Genomic DNA, 15,979 nt, shown 5'->3' on the forward strand with positions numbered 1-15,979 from the left:
GGATGATTGGGAAACTACTGCAGGAGTGATGAGGGAGGCAGCTAGAAAAGTACTTGGTGTGACATCTGGAAATAGAAAGGAAGACAAAAAAACGTGGTGGTGGAATGAGGAAGTGCAGGAGAGCATAAGGAGAAAGAGGTTGGCAAAACAGAAGTGGGATCAACAGAGTGATGAGAAAAGTAGGCAGGAGTACAAGGAGATGCGGCAGCAGGTAAAGAGGGATGTGGTGAAAGCCAAGGAAAAGGCATATGAGGAGCTGTAGGAGAAGATGGACACTAAGGAAGGAGAAAAGGATTTGTAGCGATTGGCCAGGCAGAAGGACCGAGCTGAGAAGGTACTGCAAGTTAGAGCAATAAAGGATTGAGATGGAAATGTGTTGACTAGTGAGGAGAGTGTGTTGAGAAGGTGGAGGAGTATTTTGAGCAGCTGATGAATGAGGAAAATCAGAGAGAGAGAAGGTTGGATGATGTGGAGTTAGTGAAGCAAGATGTGGATAGGATTAGTAAGGAGGAAGTGAGATCAGCGATTAAGAGGATGAAGAGTGGAAAGTTGGTTGGACCAGATGACATACCGGTAGAAGCATGGAGATGTTTAGGCGAGATGGCAGTGAAGTTTTTAACCAGATTGTTTAACAAGATTCTGGAAGGTGAGCGGATGCCTGAGGAATGGAGAAGGAGTTTGCTGGTACTGATCTTTAAGAATCAGACCTGCAGTAACTACAGGGGAATTAAGTTGATCAGTCACACCATGAAGTTATGGGAAAGAGTAGCGGAAGCCAGGCTGAGAGAAGAGGTGACCATCTGTGAGCAACAGTATGGTTTCATGCCGAGGAAGAGCACCACAGACGCATTATTTGCTTTGAGAATGTTGATGGAGAAGTATAGAGAAGGACAGAAGGAATTGCATTGTGTATTTGTGGATTTAGAGAAGGCGTATGACAGAGTGCCAAATGAGGAGTTGTGGTATTGTATGAGGAAGTCTGGTGTTTCAGAGAAGTATGTGAGGGTGGTGCAGGACATGTATGAGGACAGTGTGACAGCAGTGAAGTGTGCAGTAGGAAAGACAGACTGGTTCAGGGTGAAGGTTGGACTGCATCAAGGATCAGCCCTGAGCCCGTTCCTGTTTGCAGTGGTGATGGACAGGTTGACAGACGAGGTCAGACAGGAGTCTCCCTGGACTATGATGTTTGCGGATAATATTGTGATTTGTGGTGAGAGTAGTGAGCAGGTTGAGAAGAGCCTGGAGAGGTGGAGGTACACACTGGAGAGAAGAGGAATGAAAGTCAGTAGGAGTAAGACAAAGTACATGTGTGTGAATGAGAGGGAGGGCAGTGGAGTGGTGCGGTTACAGGGAGAAGAGGTGGAGAAGGTGGAGGAGTTCAGGTACCTGGGGTCAACAGTGCAAAGTAATGAAGAGTGTGTTAGAGAAGTGAAGAAAATAGTGCAGGCAGGGTGGAGTGGGTGGAGAAGAGTGACAGGAGTGATTTGTGATAGTAGGGTATCTGCATGAATGAAAGGGAAAGTTTATAGGACTGTGGTGAGACCTGCGATGTTGTATGGATTAGAGACAGTGTCATTGAGTAAAAGACCGGAGGCGGAGCTGGAGGTAGCAGAGCTGAAGATGCTGAGGTTTTCGTTGGGGGTGACGATGATGGACAGGATTCGAAATTAGTTTATTAGAGGGACAGCCCATGTAGGACGTTTTGGAGACAAGGTGAGGGAGGCGAGATTGAGATGTTTTGGACATGTGCAGAGGAGGGACATGAGTTATATTGGTAGAGGAATGCTGAGGATGGAACCACCAGGTAGGAGGAAAAGAGGAAGACCAAGGAGGAGGTTCATGGATGTGGTGAGGGAAGACATGCAGGTAGTTGGTGTGAAAGAGGCAGATGTAGAGGACAGGAGGGTATAGAGACGGATGATCCGCTGTGGCGACCCCTAATGGGAGAAACCGAAAGAAGACGAAGAAGAAGAAGAAGCAACATTTTGAGAAAATATACAGTACAGTGGAACCTCGGGTTACGAACGCCCCGGCATACGTATAATTCAGGTTACGATTTGCAGTTCATCAAAATTTTTGCCCCTGGTTACGAACAATATATCGGGATACGAACGCCGCCACCAAAAATCGCAGGCAAGTTGGTTGTTTTTGCTCTATCCACACAGCTCGTCACATCAGTTAGCGTCCTGTGTCCCTAGCTAGAGCATCGTGTTACTTATCCGCTTGAACTTTTCCCGGCAGCAGCGTAACAACTCGTTAGTTGATGCTCGTGGAATGATGAGATGGACAACATTAGCCGATGCATAACCACTTTACTTGTTTTTATGAAGATAGATTAGCAGGGTTACAGTCTTTTCCAGTACAATACCCATAATGAATTTCACTCTGGACTTCAATACCAACTGATAGTAGCCTTAAAGAAACAGCTCTCATTTTCCCTCTAATGCAACAATTGTTTCAGCGTTCGTGTTAATAACACTGTCTTTAATATTCTATAATATAATATATAATAATATATAAATAATATAATATAATAAGATTCTCCTTCAAACAATAACTCTCCTCCTCCCCTTCTCTGACGTCGTCTCCTGCAGCGAGTCTTCTCAAAGGGAAAGTACCCGGTAAAGATGTTTTCCTCTTTTCTATGTTTTTATGTGGTATGATTTTAATATAACATGTTAAAAGTAAATAATATTAGTGAATATTGGCTTTATTTTTATTTAAGTAATATTTTTGGTTGTCCAGAATGAATTACCGAAGTTTCTGTTCATTATTATGGGGAAATTTGTATCGGGATACGAACTTTTCAGGTTACGAATAAAGTACCGGAACGAATTAAATTCGTAACCCGAGGTTCCACTGTACATTGCTTTTTGTTTCACATTCCATATGTTGTATAAAAGCGGTGTATAAAAAACATAGGTATTTCTTGTCGTTTTTGTTCACTGTTAGTTTTTAGATATGAAATTTATTCTAAATATAACAATTCGCATGGTTTCTTTGTCGCATTTTGGTGGTTGATCCCGCCCCAATTGTCGGATTGGAACAAACCCGTCAAAACTGGATTGGCGCGCACCCTTTCCATTTCCCAGCAAGCACCGCTCACGAATGAACTTTTTCCAAAAAAATAAAAAATAAATATGGTGTATTCAGGATCCGGGACTTTAATGGACGTTTGCAGGGTTTGTGTGAAAGGTGCATTATTTGCATTTTTATTATGAAGAAAACAAACTGGGCGGAACAACAGCGGAAGTTTATCACTTACCGTCATCGGAAACGTTGTTGGATGGGACCTGGATTGAGTCGAACGCTCGTCCATGTCGATCCTTCTGGTTCAGAATAATGATGATTGGTTTGTTCACATTTGTTGTGAAATGCGCAGCCTTTCTCTTGTTACGACTTGCGCATAAAACCATCTGAATCTATTTATTGTAAATAAAGATTTTAATGCATTTAGTGGTAATTTTATGTTGGTTATATATTGTGTTGAATTGCAGATTGTAAAACTATGTATTATCACAATTTCTATAGGTCTAGACCACGTGATTGTCTCCTTACCATCTGAAAGACCCATCTCATCCCAAAACCATCTCAACTGAATTTAGATAGAGTGATTGTGAAGGTCATCTGAAGTAGCACATCATAACTCTTCTTCTAAAAGTGTGTTAGTAGCCACGTTGGTTAAGTTTGCCCTCAATTTTGACTAAATCACCAACAGTGTCCAAAGCAAAGAACCACCACATACACCATACACCGTAGAACCTCCTCCCTCATGCTTCACAGTGGAACACAGATCATCAGGATCAATCCTGGTTAGAACCAAAAATCTCAAATTTGGGTTCATCCAACCAAAGGACTGTTTTCTCCTGATTTAATGTCCATTGCTTGGGCTTCCTGGTCCAAGCATGTCTCTATGAAGTTATGATTTCTTTACTGCATTTTGACCACGAATGCCTGACTCACGCAGTCTCCTCTGAACAGTGGATGTTGAATATCCATATCTGCACAGTAGTTTATTAACCATGTATCATCTTTTCCTCTGCACAAGACACGTGATGGTCTAAAGCACATTAAAAAGGTTAGAAAGGTCACGCCAGGTGTCTTGTAAAAAACATTTCAGGTGATACCTTGAGAATTTGATAAATGTAGATAAATGTAGCTACTTTCGGCAATCTAAAATAGACATATTATTATTATTATTATTATGTTATTATATTACACGTGCTCCCACCAGTGTCTTTTAGCCAGCTTACGTTCATTTCCCGTTCCACCCTCCGTAGAACGTAATGATGTACGTTGCCCTGGAAGTCTCTTCGTATCTCGTGAAATATCCAAACACGTGACGATGAAGAACAAAAAAAAGAAAGAAAAAACAAAACCTATTCAATTCAATTCAATTTATTTTTATTTGTATTGAGCTTTTAACAATGAACATTGTCTCAAAGCAGCTTTACACAGATAATGTGGTGATTAAAAGTGAATATGTTCTTTATAAGTGTAAGTTTGTCCCTGATGAGTGAGCCGGTGGCGACTGTGGCAAGGAAAAACTCCCCAAGATGGCGTAAGGAAGAAACCTTGAGAGGAACCAGACTCAAGAGGGAACCTCATCCTCATCTGGGAGGGGAGAGGGGCAGGAACAGTGGTCACTGGAGCCTCAGGAGCAAGTTTAACTCGACTGAGAGAGAGAGAGAGAGAGAGAGAGAAGAGGGTGACAGGAAGAGAGGGATATGGATTATTAAGTGTCCTTATTGTTGTATGAAATTTAATATTACTGTGCATCTAGCTACGTAATCAGAAAGTTTGCTTCTAGCTGCATGTGGTCCTAGTAAAAGTACTTCCGTCTTATCCGCGTTGAGCAGAAGAAAGTTATCAAGCATCCACTGTCTAACGTCCTTTACACACTTCTCAACATTGTTAAGCTGATCTCTCTTATCTGGCTTTGCTGAAGTATACAACTGTGTATCATCAGCATAGCAATGGAAGCGAATACCATGTTTATCTATAATTTCACCAAGAGGCAGCATATACAAAGAGAAAAGCAGTGGGCCTAAGACAGATCCTTGAGGAACACCAAACTTTACCTCAGAGAGTGTGGAGAACTCACCATTTACATCAACAAACTGATGGCGATCAGTCAAATAAGACCTGAGCCAAGAGAGAGCCGTTCCCTTTATTCCAACAACATTCTCAAGTCTAGCAAGCAGTATAGTGTGATCAATGGTGTCAAAAGCTGCACTAAGGTCGAGCAAAACAAGTAAAGAGACAAAACCCTAGTCAGAGGCCAATAACAGGTCATTTACCACCTTAACTAGCGCCGTCTCTGACCGAACAATATCCCACAGTTTACTTTTCAAGGATTTCAAATGTTTGCAAATGTATCACCTTCCTATTGCCATATGGGGGGAAACGTGCCAGCTGGCTGGGATTTGAATAAAGAAGGCCAGGTGTTCCTCACCATAGAAAAATCCAAACAAATACCACAAACAAATACAAACCAAATACAAACAAATACCACAGACAAATACAAACCAAATACAAACAAATACCACAGACAAATACAATCGACATAAAGTGTGTGGAAATCAGTGAATGGAAAGTCAGTGTTTATTCCACAGGCTCCATCTTTCCACCGGTACCCTGTTGGCTACATTACCTGTGGCAGTCGTTGGTAACCCGGGCCTCAACCGATCCGGTATAAATTTCTGATTTGTGATCCGCATATTTGATTTCCTTCCTGACACAACCCTCCTCACCTGTGAGCAAGACGCACAACCCCGTAGCTGCTCAGGTGTATGAATGAGATAAATGTAAGTCACTCGGAATTGGAGTAGTGGAAGCTAGACTGAGATCATCTGTGAGGAACCGTATGGTTTCATGCCGAGGAAGAGCACTACAGGTGCAGTATTTGCTTTGAGAATGTTGATGGAGAAGTATAGAGAAGGTCAGAAGGAGTTGCACTGTGTGTTTGTGGATGTAGAGAAAGCTTTTGACAGGGTGGTATTGTATGAGGAAGTCATGTGTGGTAGAGAAGTTAGGAGGGTGGTACTAAAAGTTAGTAGGAGTAAGACAGAGTACATGTGTGTGAACAAGGGGGGGGGGCAGTGGAGTGGTTTGGTCACAAGGAGTAAAATAGTGCAGGCAGGATGGGTGGAGAAGAGTGGTAGCAGGAGGGATCTGGTATAGAAGGATATCGGCAAGAGCATCAGGGGAAGTTTGGTGAGACCTGTAATGTTGTATGGATTAGAAACAGTGGCACTGATGAAAAGACAGGAGGTGGAGATGCTCTGAGAGACAAAGATGGACAGGATCAGATCCTGTCCAGACACTGGGGCAAGTCAGGAAAAACATGGTACAGGATTCAGAACACTCAAACTTTACGTTTTCTTACATGGGGTATATCAGTAGGAGAATGCTGAGGATGGAGCCACCAGGAAGGGGGACTAGTGGAAGACCAAGGAGGAGGTTTATGGATGTGGTAAAGGAAAACATGCAGGTATTTGGTGTGACAGAGGCCGATGTAGAGGACAGGGGGGTGTGGAGACAGATGATCTGCTGTGGAGACCCCCTAATGGGAGAAGCTGAAAGAGGAAGAGAAAGAGGAAGTCTCGTCGCGTATCGCGAGATCTCGAATCGTGTTTTGCGCACGTGGGAACAACATGGCGATTCCTTAACATTTTATACAGCGATTCGTGAACACGTTCAGATCGAGTTTACACACATTTATATCAAACCGGAACTTCATTATAGATTCCAGAGTAAACCAGGAGTGAACAGGAGGAACCATCATGCAACACGACGATGTAAGAATTGTGCTGATGTTTCCTACTATTCACTTTTCAAGCTAATCCTGATTAGCTTTATATTCAAATAGCCTCTGTGAACCAGACCACGTGTGTTGATTCACGTGTCTATTCTTCTTTCTTGCTGTAATATAACAATCATCATCAGATCACTGTGTGTGTGTGTGTGTGTGTGTGTGTGTGTGTGTGTGTGTGTGTGTGTGTGTTTGTGTGTTTGCAGGTTATTTGGGATCTGATCGGAAATAAACAGTTCTGTTCGTATAAAGTGAAGTAAGTTTCATCCTTTAGCCCTGATAATACACACATCTGGATCTACATCTGTGTGCTGGTGTATATGAGGAATAAAAACACTCCATGGTGTGTTGTTTTAGAAAAACATCTCATGAAGTAGAGTTTTCAGCTTTTCCTAATAACATTAATAACAATAATAAAATAAACCCCAATAAATAAATACATCGTTCCTTAGAAGAATTCGTTCCTGTTGTTGTTGTTTACCGTCTCTTTACCTCGAATATGTCTAAAACAATATACTAAATTCACTATAAGAAGTCAGGAAATGAAGGGTCTTGAATGATGCTCTGACGACAGATCGTATATTTGAGAACACACACTGATCTTGATGTATGTCTTGATGTTTTTCTGCGAAGAACCAAAACAAGTAATTTCTGCCGGAACGAGTACAGCATCACTGGTCTCTGTAGCCGCCAGTCATGTCCTCTTGCCAACAGTCAGTACGCCACTATCCGAGAGGAAAAAGGTATCTATATATTATGCACAGTGTCAGGTTTTAGTAACAATATTTACATAGACAGTAAGAAAAGTACAGTTTAGTTGTAAAATGTGTAACTCTGAGCGTGTGTGTGTGTGTGTGTGTGTGTGTGTGTGTGTGTGTGTGTGTGTGTGTGTTCTTCAGGTCGGTGTTACCTCTACATGAAGGTGATCGAGAGAGCGGCATTTCCAGCACGCATGTGGGAGAAGGTGATCAATCGCATGAACATATACTGACAGTCTTGTCAAAAGTAATGAAACACCTGACCTCCAGCATGACCATGCTCCAATATATATAAAAGCCAAGCAAACATCGGCGGTTCAAGCGTTAAAAAGTGTGTCATCCTACACCAGAACTCTACAAATGTGCTGCCAAATAACACCATAAGAAGTAACCTGGGTAAAGATATGGAGCAGGTTTATGCTGTCGCAGATGATCACGTTTGAGATCTTACCCGAACTCTCGATAAAAGATAACGCATTCCCTCTCCAAGCACATGCTGCTTCCAGCGTCTCTCATCCGGGTTGTGTTTATTTCCGGGTCCGCCTTCCTAGAACGTAATAACGCATGTTGCCCCTGAAATCTTCACGTCTCGCGATATCGCAAGCTCAGGAACAAACACGTTACAATGGAAAGCAAAAGAAAAATTTCATCTAGTACACGTGGCGATAATTAGCATAACAAACCCACATGTACCACCCCAAGTCACAAACATTTTGGACGTTGTGTAAAATGTGTAAACTGATAATTTATACAATTTTAGAGAAAAAAATTTCATTTTGAATTGGATGGCTGCATCATGTCTCAAAAACATTGAGACAGGGCCATGTTTACTACTGTCTTCCGTCCGTATACATCTGGGAGCTAAGGAGACCAGCTTCTGGGTGTTCTTTGTTGTATTTTTCGTTTAATGCGGTCACAGATGTTATCAAATGATGAAAGGTCTAGACTAAAGGTCGACCGAATGTTTGGCTGGGAGATTAATCTGGACAATTTTTGGCATCATTGCTGACAACATATTTGTGTTTTTGATGCCTTAAAAATGTCTTAAGTCTTAATTGTGACTTGGTGGAACCTGCAGAAACCTGGAAGAAGTTACCTGGGTAAAGATATGGTGGCGTTTATGTGTTTACCAAACATGGCGTTCAGGAACTTACCCAAGTGCTTGGTAGATAAGATGATATTTGAATATATGAAATTTATTTACAAACCTTCCATCAATTGGCCTGTTTGATCTGTTCCTTCACCATTACACATGTAAACAATGTTTGATGGCAACACCTTCTCTCTGGGTCGAGTCACGCAATAAACTCCTAATTGTATCCTAATTTAGTTAGTGTGTCGCTGATGAGTGAAATGGCGTGCCAGAGTCACGTGCATTAGTGAGGCGAGGTGGCGGAAACGGTCGTTTTTCAAAATAATATCCAGGAGGCTAATGAAAGAAAAATAACTATAATTTTAACCACAAATTTCTTTCTATGTGGCCCCGTACCACATGATCTAATGGACGCCTATTAGAAAGCTGGCAGCCTGTACGTTTCTTACCTTCACCACCTTCCATATGTATCAATTTTCTGTTCTGATCTCAACAATCTGGTCAAAATACTGAGTAGACACCAATCAGATGTCGCATTTTCAATGATGTCATCATGTAGAACTTCTTACAAAGTATTTTAAAACTAAAAACAAGTATTTTGATAAAATTATGAAGCCATTTTCATCAACCCTCTCAAAAACTACTTTCAGCTTCTCCCAAAAGGGGGCGCCACAGCGGATCATCGGTCTCCATACCCCCCTGTCCTCTACATTTGCCTCTTTCACACCAACTACCTGCATGTCTTCCCTCACCACATCCATAAACCTCCTTTTTGGTCTTCCTCTTTTCCTCCCTCCTGGCAGCTCCATCCTCAGCATTCTCTTACTGATATACCCCATGTCCCTCCTCTGCACATGTCCAAACCATCTAAATCTCACCCCCCCTCACCTTGTCTCCAAAACGTCCTACATATGGTGTCCCTCTACTCACACCAGACTTCCTCATACAATACCACAACTCCTCTCTCTCTCTTCACTCTGTTGTACGCTTTCTCTAAATCCACAAACACATAATGCAACTCCTTCTGTCCTTCTCTATACTTCTCCATCAACATCCTCAAAGCAAATAATGTGTCTGTGGTGCTCTTCCTCGGCATGAAACCATACTGTTGCTCACAGATGGTCACCTCTTCTCTCAGCCTGGCTTCCACTACTCTTTCCCATAACTTCATGATGTGACTGATCAACTTTATTCCCCCTGTAGTTACTGCAGGTCTGCACATCTCCCTTATTCTTAAATATCGGTACCAGCACACTCCTTCTCCATTCCTCAGGCATCCTCTCACATTCCAGAATCTTTTTGAACAACTTGGTTAAAAACTCCACTGCATCTCCCCTAAACATCTCTTTCACTCTTCACCCTCTTAATTGCTGCTCTCACTTCCTCCTTACTAATCCTATCCACTTCCTGCTTCACCATCTCCACATCATCCAACCTTCTCTCTCTCTCATTTTCCTCATTCCTCAGCTGTTCAAAATACTCCCTCCATCTTCTCAACACACTCTCCTCTCTAGTCAACACATTTCCATCTCCATCCTTTATTGCTCTAACTTGCAGCACATCCTTCACAGCTCTGTTCCTCTGCCTGGCCAATTGGTATAAATCTTTTTCTCCTTCTTTAGTGTCCAACTTCTCCTACAGCTCCTCATATGCCTTTTCCTTGGATTTCGCCACATCCCTCTTTACCTGCTGCCGCATCTCCTTGTACTCCTGCCTACGTTTCTCATCACTCGTTCGATCCCAATTCTGTTTCTCCTAATGCTCTCCTGCACTTCCTCATTCCACCACCATGTCTCTTTATCTTTCTTTCTATTTCCAGATTTCACATCACGTCAAAAGGTTTTTGTCATTTCTACTATACACAGTGGTACACAGTAAAAACGAGACAATGCTCCTCCAGAACCTGGTGCTACACTAGACAACATAGAGCTACAGCACACAACATAAGCTACATAAAGTGCATCGAGTGCAAACAGTGCAGACAAAAAACAGTACACACAGACAACACAAGACAGCGTGGGACAATACACATAACACAAAAGCACCGACCAGTGAACCTACTGTGTACTCTAAATATACAGTACTGTGCAGAGAGAATTATAAAGACTATAAACGAGAGTAAATGTAAACAAACACAATGCAGTGCAGAAAAAGCAGTAGCAGCAGTCGAGAGGTGCAAAAAAAACAGAATGTAAACGGTATAATATGGTTAATATAAATAATAAATAAATGGTGACGGCTTGAATGCTTTGGGAACCGCTTTCCTGATGGCAGGAGGGTGAAGTGTGTGTAAGGGGTGTGTGAGGTCATCCACAATGCTGTTTGCTTTGTGGAGGCAGCGTGTGGTGTAAATGTCCATGACAAGAGACTCAGATGATCATCTCAGCTGTCCTCACTATCATGTTTCCCCAGTCATGTTGTCTTGTAGCTCGTGATCACCTGGATGCCCTTCCACATGTGCCGGGTGTCTCGGCTGTCCTGGAAATGGTCGTGGATTCTCTTGGCGTGTGCGCGCTTCGTCTCTGATAGCACGGGACAGTTTGGCCCTTGCTGATGTAGCTGGTCACTGATGTGTACTCCGCCAAGTTAATGAAATCACCATTGGTTGCAGCCTCCTTAAAATTGTCCCAGTCAGTCCTGAGATTCGCATGGTTGAAATCTCAGCAATAATAAACAATCCGTCAGGGTGAGCATTCTGCAGGTCGCTTGCAGGTAGCGTGAGACAAGCACAGGGTTCTTGCACCATTCCGTGTTGATATAAACACACACGCCACCACCGCACAGAGCTGCGTTTCTGTCAGCACAAAACACGGTTAGCCCGTCTAGCTGGATGGCAGCTTCCCGGTACTCTGTCGCTGAGCCACGTCTCATAACAAACAAAGACACAGCAGTCCGTGGAGTCGGATGTAATCCAGTTTATAGTCCAGGGAGCAGACAATTGAAAGAAGAGTGGACCGAAGAGCCAGCTGCCTAGGGTTAGCATTTAGCCTAGCAAGGACATCCGCCCGTTTGCCACGCATCCGCTTCTTCGAGCAGCGTTTCTGACGTCCCCTTTCCCGGCCACCGGCATCAGGTGACACCGAGGGCTGGGGGCCTGGTTTTTGTGGCCGAGGTACCTTATAAATTCTGCAGTAGTTGCCCAATCATTCATTAACCCTCTCAAATCCAAATGACAAAATCCTATTTTATATTTGAAATATGTATTTACAAAACATGTATCGTAAATACTGCCCCTCCCTGTCTAAGGGCCGATAACAGCACAAGCGTGATTCAGTAACGTGAATCGTCAAATCGGAAAAAGACGATATTTACATTTGATTTGCATTTCCTCATGTCTTTGTGCGTGTAGGCGTGTTTGTAGTGTAAAGAATAGAGTAAATATATCTTAAAAAACCAGATTGTTCTTACCTGATTTACCCGGAGTGCGTTTAGCTGAGCTGCTATCCATAGACTGAACTCTTCTCGAGGAGCCTGTTGGTGGCAGAAGTCTCGCACAGTCTCGCGATACTGCGAGCCTAAAGACCAAATACAAGCGTTTGCTTGTACGCGTACACTAAACGTACCCTTTTTTGAATAAAGGCGAGTTTTACATCACCACAGACAAGGCAGTCAAAATCATTAAGCCTGTGGAAATAATTTAATTTAGTAAATTTAATGTAATAAAAATACTCTTTTATTTTTGACTACGCTTCACACGTTTTTGTTTTTTGCGTCCAGGTCAAGCTGGATCAGAACTATGAGAAGGCCCTACAGGAGATCGACGAGAATCTCATCTACTGGCCTCGTTTCATCCGACACAAGTGCAAACAACGTTTTACCAAAATCACACAGTACCTCATTCGCATCCGCAAACTCACGCTGAAGAGACAGTGAGTACACCTCATCCATCTCTCTCTCTCTCTCTCTCTCTCTCTCTCTCTCTCTCTCTCTCTCTCTCTCTCTCTCTCTCTTTACTTCCTCTAGTTTCTTATTTTTTATATAATAATTCTCAGCGGCCGCAACTTCATCTTGTGTTTTAATAACACAATGGTTTGATGTGTTCACAGGAGGAAACTGGTTCCGCTGAGCAGGAAAGTAGAGCGGAGAGAAAAAAGACGAGAGGTACGTTACCAGGAAGTGCTGTCACTGGACACCTGTCTACATTTCCCTTTATGGCATTTGAAAAATACCCTTATCCAGTGTGATTTACATTTTTTACACCACTGAGCATCTGAGGGTTAAGGGCCTTGCTCAAGGGCCCAGAAATGCCAGTTTGGTGGTGCTGGGAAATGAACCCACCACCTGCAGAGCAGAAGTCTCCTGAGCTACGACTTTACAATTTCAAATAATGTTTATTAATGCCTTTTTTTAGTGTGGTGTTTTTACATTTATGCCATTTGCCAGACACATTTATCCAGAGCAACTTATAATTGAGCAGTTGATATTCAAGGGCCTTTCTCAAGGGCCCAGCAGTGGCAGCTTGGCAGTGCTAAATTTGAACTCATGACCTTTCATGTTCAATTTCTTAACCACTAATTTACCACCTCTTTTCTTTAAATGATGGTTGCTCAGTGGTTAGGACTCTGGGTTACTGATCAGAAGTTCAGTTGGTTCAAGCCCCAGTATTACAAAGCTGCCACTGTTGGGCCCTTGAGCAAGGCCCTTAATTCTCAGTGCTCCAGGGGTGCTGGACCATGACTGACACTACGCTCAATACCCAGCTTCCTGACATTGCTGGGAAATACAAAGAAAGAATTTTACTGTGCTTTGAAGTATAAAGCACCTTTACCCTGGATTTCTAAGTCGCAGAACGCAGGACTACACTATAACAGTGAAATAGAAAAAAAGTGCATTTTATTTTTTTTTATTTTGCAATTTATGTAACTGGATTTGACACTCAAGATTTTCTCAAATTATACTTTTGCACTTGCAAGTATTTTCAGATCTAAAGAAAAAAATTCTGAGCCGGAAATATTCAATGACAGGGTGGAGTTACTGTTATCACCTCGAACTGATTTATTTTCAATGTAAAGTAAATGTAAGATCAAATATCCTGTTGTAGTTCCACTGAATCTGCTGGAAAAGAAAGTCTTTTATATATCCATATGTGTGTGTGTGTGTGTGTGTGTGCGTGTGTGTGCGTGTGTGTGCGTGTGTGCGTGCGTGCGTGCGCGTGCGTGCGTGCGTGTGTGTGTGTGTGTAATCCACAGCCTCTGAATGAAGCGAAATGTGTGTAAATTCCATATCTGTCCATTACTGTAAATTGATTATTTTTCATGACCTTCATTCTCCTCGACAGCTCCAAATGAATAAACGTGAAGAAACGCCATCGTTCTTAAATGTATTTATTTGTTCGTTTGCTTCTTTAAAGGAAAAAGCCCTGGTGGCTGCGCAGGTGGATAACGCCATCGAGAAAGAGCTGCTGGAGAGGTTGAAGCAGGGAACGGTGAGAATCACAGCACATCTCGTCCAATCACATGTCATCACTTATTCACAGAAGAAAAAAAAATATTAATTGGTCTGATATAAATTTCAGTACGGAGACATTTACAACTTCCCCATCCACGCCTTCGACAAAGCCATGGAGAAACAGGACGCAGAGAGTGAGACGGAGGAAGAGGAGGAAGAGGATGAAGAAGAAGAGGAGGATGAGGTGAGCACTGCTGGTTGTAACCTGTAATGATCTTCGAGACAGCGATAAATCTTGTTTGTGGAAACCTGAGTATAAACATCTCACATTTAGTCCAAATTTAAAGTCAGAATAAGCTCCACTCTTCTGGGAAGATGTTCCACCTCATTTTGTGGAGATTTGTGCTCATTCGGTTATACGGGTGTTGGAATTGTGCTCCTTTGATTGAACAGCATATGGCTGGAAAAGTGGGGTGTCCCAATACTTTTGGACACACAGTGTAGTTTCACCCCCTGAATTCTAACATTAAAAACCGTAGTGCTTGTTAATGACACATAAGCTCATCATTGTGTGTGTGTGTGTGTGTGTGTTTAGGAAGCAGGAAAAAGAGAATTCGTGGCCGAAGACGAGTTCGAAGAAAGTGACATCAGTGATTTTGAGGTGAGATTCATTCTTCTTTTTTGTAATCCTTAGTAATTATAATGACTGGTCACTAATAATGTGATAAAAATATTGTTTTTTACAAACATTTTTTTTTTTATTCACACACAGGATATGAACAACTTGAAGGCCAGCGACGATGAGGAGGAAGAGGGCTCGAGTGAGGAGGAGGAGGAGTCAGAAGAGGAAATGGCGGTAGAAGTCGAGGAAGAGAGAGAATCCAAAGTCAAGTCGAAAGGAAAGACTCCGTTTAAAGGACCGGTGAGGAAGAAACGAGCGTACGTCGAGATCGAGTACGAACGAGAGACTGAACCGGTGACCAAGAGCAAGGCCTTGTAGAGACTTTTTTAAAAATAAATAATTCCACAGATTTGTCTTGTGTGTCATGAAGTCTTTCTACTTCATTTCTGTACTTTATCACAGTATTTTTATCAGGGAAATTTTCCCTTCATAACATTATAATGTGTCATATGGGGCTTTTGGCTCCACTTCATGTGAAGAAAAATGTGCAGTTCCTCATTTAAATGAAAACATAAAATGTGTAACTATAGAAATCTCCCTTCTTATAAAGGTCTGATGTGCAGGAGAATGTACTTTTGAGGAACTTTGAACTGCACCCATTATTTATATTCACGTGTTCTCATACATCACTATTTTTACTTTTCATACTGAAGGCCAGAGGTGTAAAGAGAACGTGAAAATCCTTCTTGAGTAAAAGTATAGAAAATGCAAAACGTAGCTCAGAATCACCAGTTCCAATGTGATTTGAGTAAAAGTCTTCTAATGTCTGATTTGAGCAGTACGGGAGTATTTGTCTCGTATTGAAATGGGGCTCAAAGATGCACCAGCCCTTAACAACACAGTTTTATTTCCGAAAATCTAAATCAAATTGTACACATCAACACTGCATTATCCAACAACACAACAGCATCTTTAACATGGCAGAAGTATTAAAGCGATCTTTTAAAAAGTGATCTTCAATTTCATGTCTGAAAGTAGAACAATTACTATTCAATGGACACATAAAATGAAGGTAAATAATGTTAGAGGAAGTAAAAATTCAGACAAGATTTTATTCAACCTCACTAAAAGCTGGTTTATACTGAAAATGAGGTCCGCGCTGCTAAAAAGTCGCTCCCAGGCAGCAGATGCGGTTAGGGAATTGTTCGCGAAATCTTCAAAGGCATAAAAAGAAACCTCGAGAGGAACCAGACTCAGAAACCCGTCCTCATCTGGGTTGCACCGAATGTCCATTTATTACAGAT

The 15,979-nt window shown here is 42.1% G+C and overlaps 1 protein-coding gene and 1 non-coding gene across 2 annotated transcripts; both read left to right on the forward strand.

The window, feature by feature from the left end:
* Nucleotides 1-3,323: 3,323 nt before the first annotated feature.
* On the forward strand, nucleotides 3,324-3,422 carry LOC124400565. The gene has a single exon (XR_006928424.1). It is a non-coding gene; the product is annotated as a small nucleolar RNA U13 (small nucleolar RNA).
* Nucleotides 3,423-6,630: 3,208 nt separating this feature from the next.
* Nucleotides 6,631-15,084, forward strand: mak16 (MAK16 homolog (S. cerevisiae)). The gene is made up of 10 exons (XM_046872246.1): nucleotides 6,631-6,800; nucleotides 7,021-7,070; nucleotides 7,448-7,557; nucleotides 7,714-7,778; nucleotides 12,383-12,534; nucleotides 12,712-12,766; nucleotides 14,016-14,090; nucleotides 14,181-14,297; nucleotides 14,649-14,714; nucleotides 14,826-15,084. Exons 1-10 carry the CDS (start codon nucleotides 6,786-6,788, stop codon nucleotides 15,051-15,053), a joined length of 933 nt encoding a protein of 310 aa, XP_046728202.1. The 5' UTR covers nucleotides 6,631-6,785; the 3' UTR covers nucleotides 15,054-15,084.
* The last annotated feature ends 895 nt before the right edge of the window (nucleotides 15,085-15,979 follow it).

The sequence above is a fragment of the Silurus meridionalis genome, chromosome 17, assembly GCF_014805685.1.
Source record: "Silurus meridionalis isolate SWU-2019-XX chromosome 17, ASM1480568v1, whole genome shotgun sequence".
Taxonomy (NCBI): domain Eukaryota; kingdom Metazoa; phylum Chordata; class Actinopteri; order Siluriformes; family Siluridae; genus Silurus; species Silurus meridionalis.

What these genes read in the sequence shown, in the direction of transcription:
- mak16 (XM_046872246.1), top strand. An exon ending in AAACTCACGCTGAAGAGACA is followed by an intron (nt 12,535 to 12,711) that starts GTGAGTACACCT and finishes ATGTGTTCACAG; the next exon opens with GAGGAAACTGGTTCCGCTGA. An exon ending in GGAGAGAAAAAAGACGAGAG is followed by an intron (nt 12,767 to 14,015) that starts GTACGTTACCAG and finishes GCTTCTTTAAAG; the next exon opens with GAAAAAGCCCTGGTGGCTGC.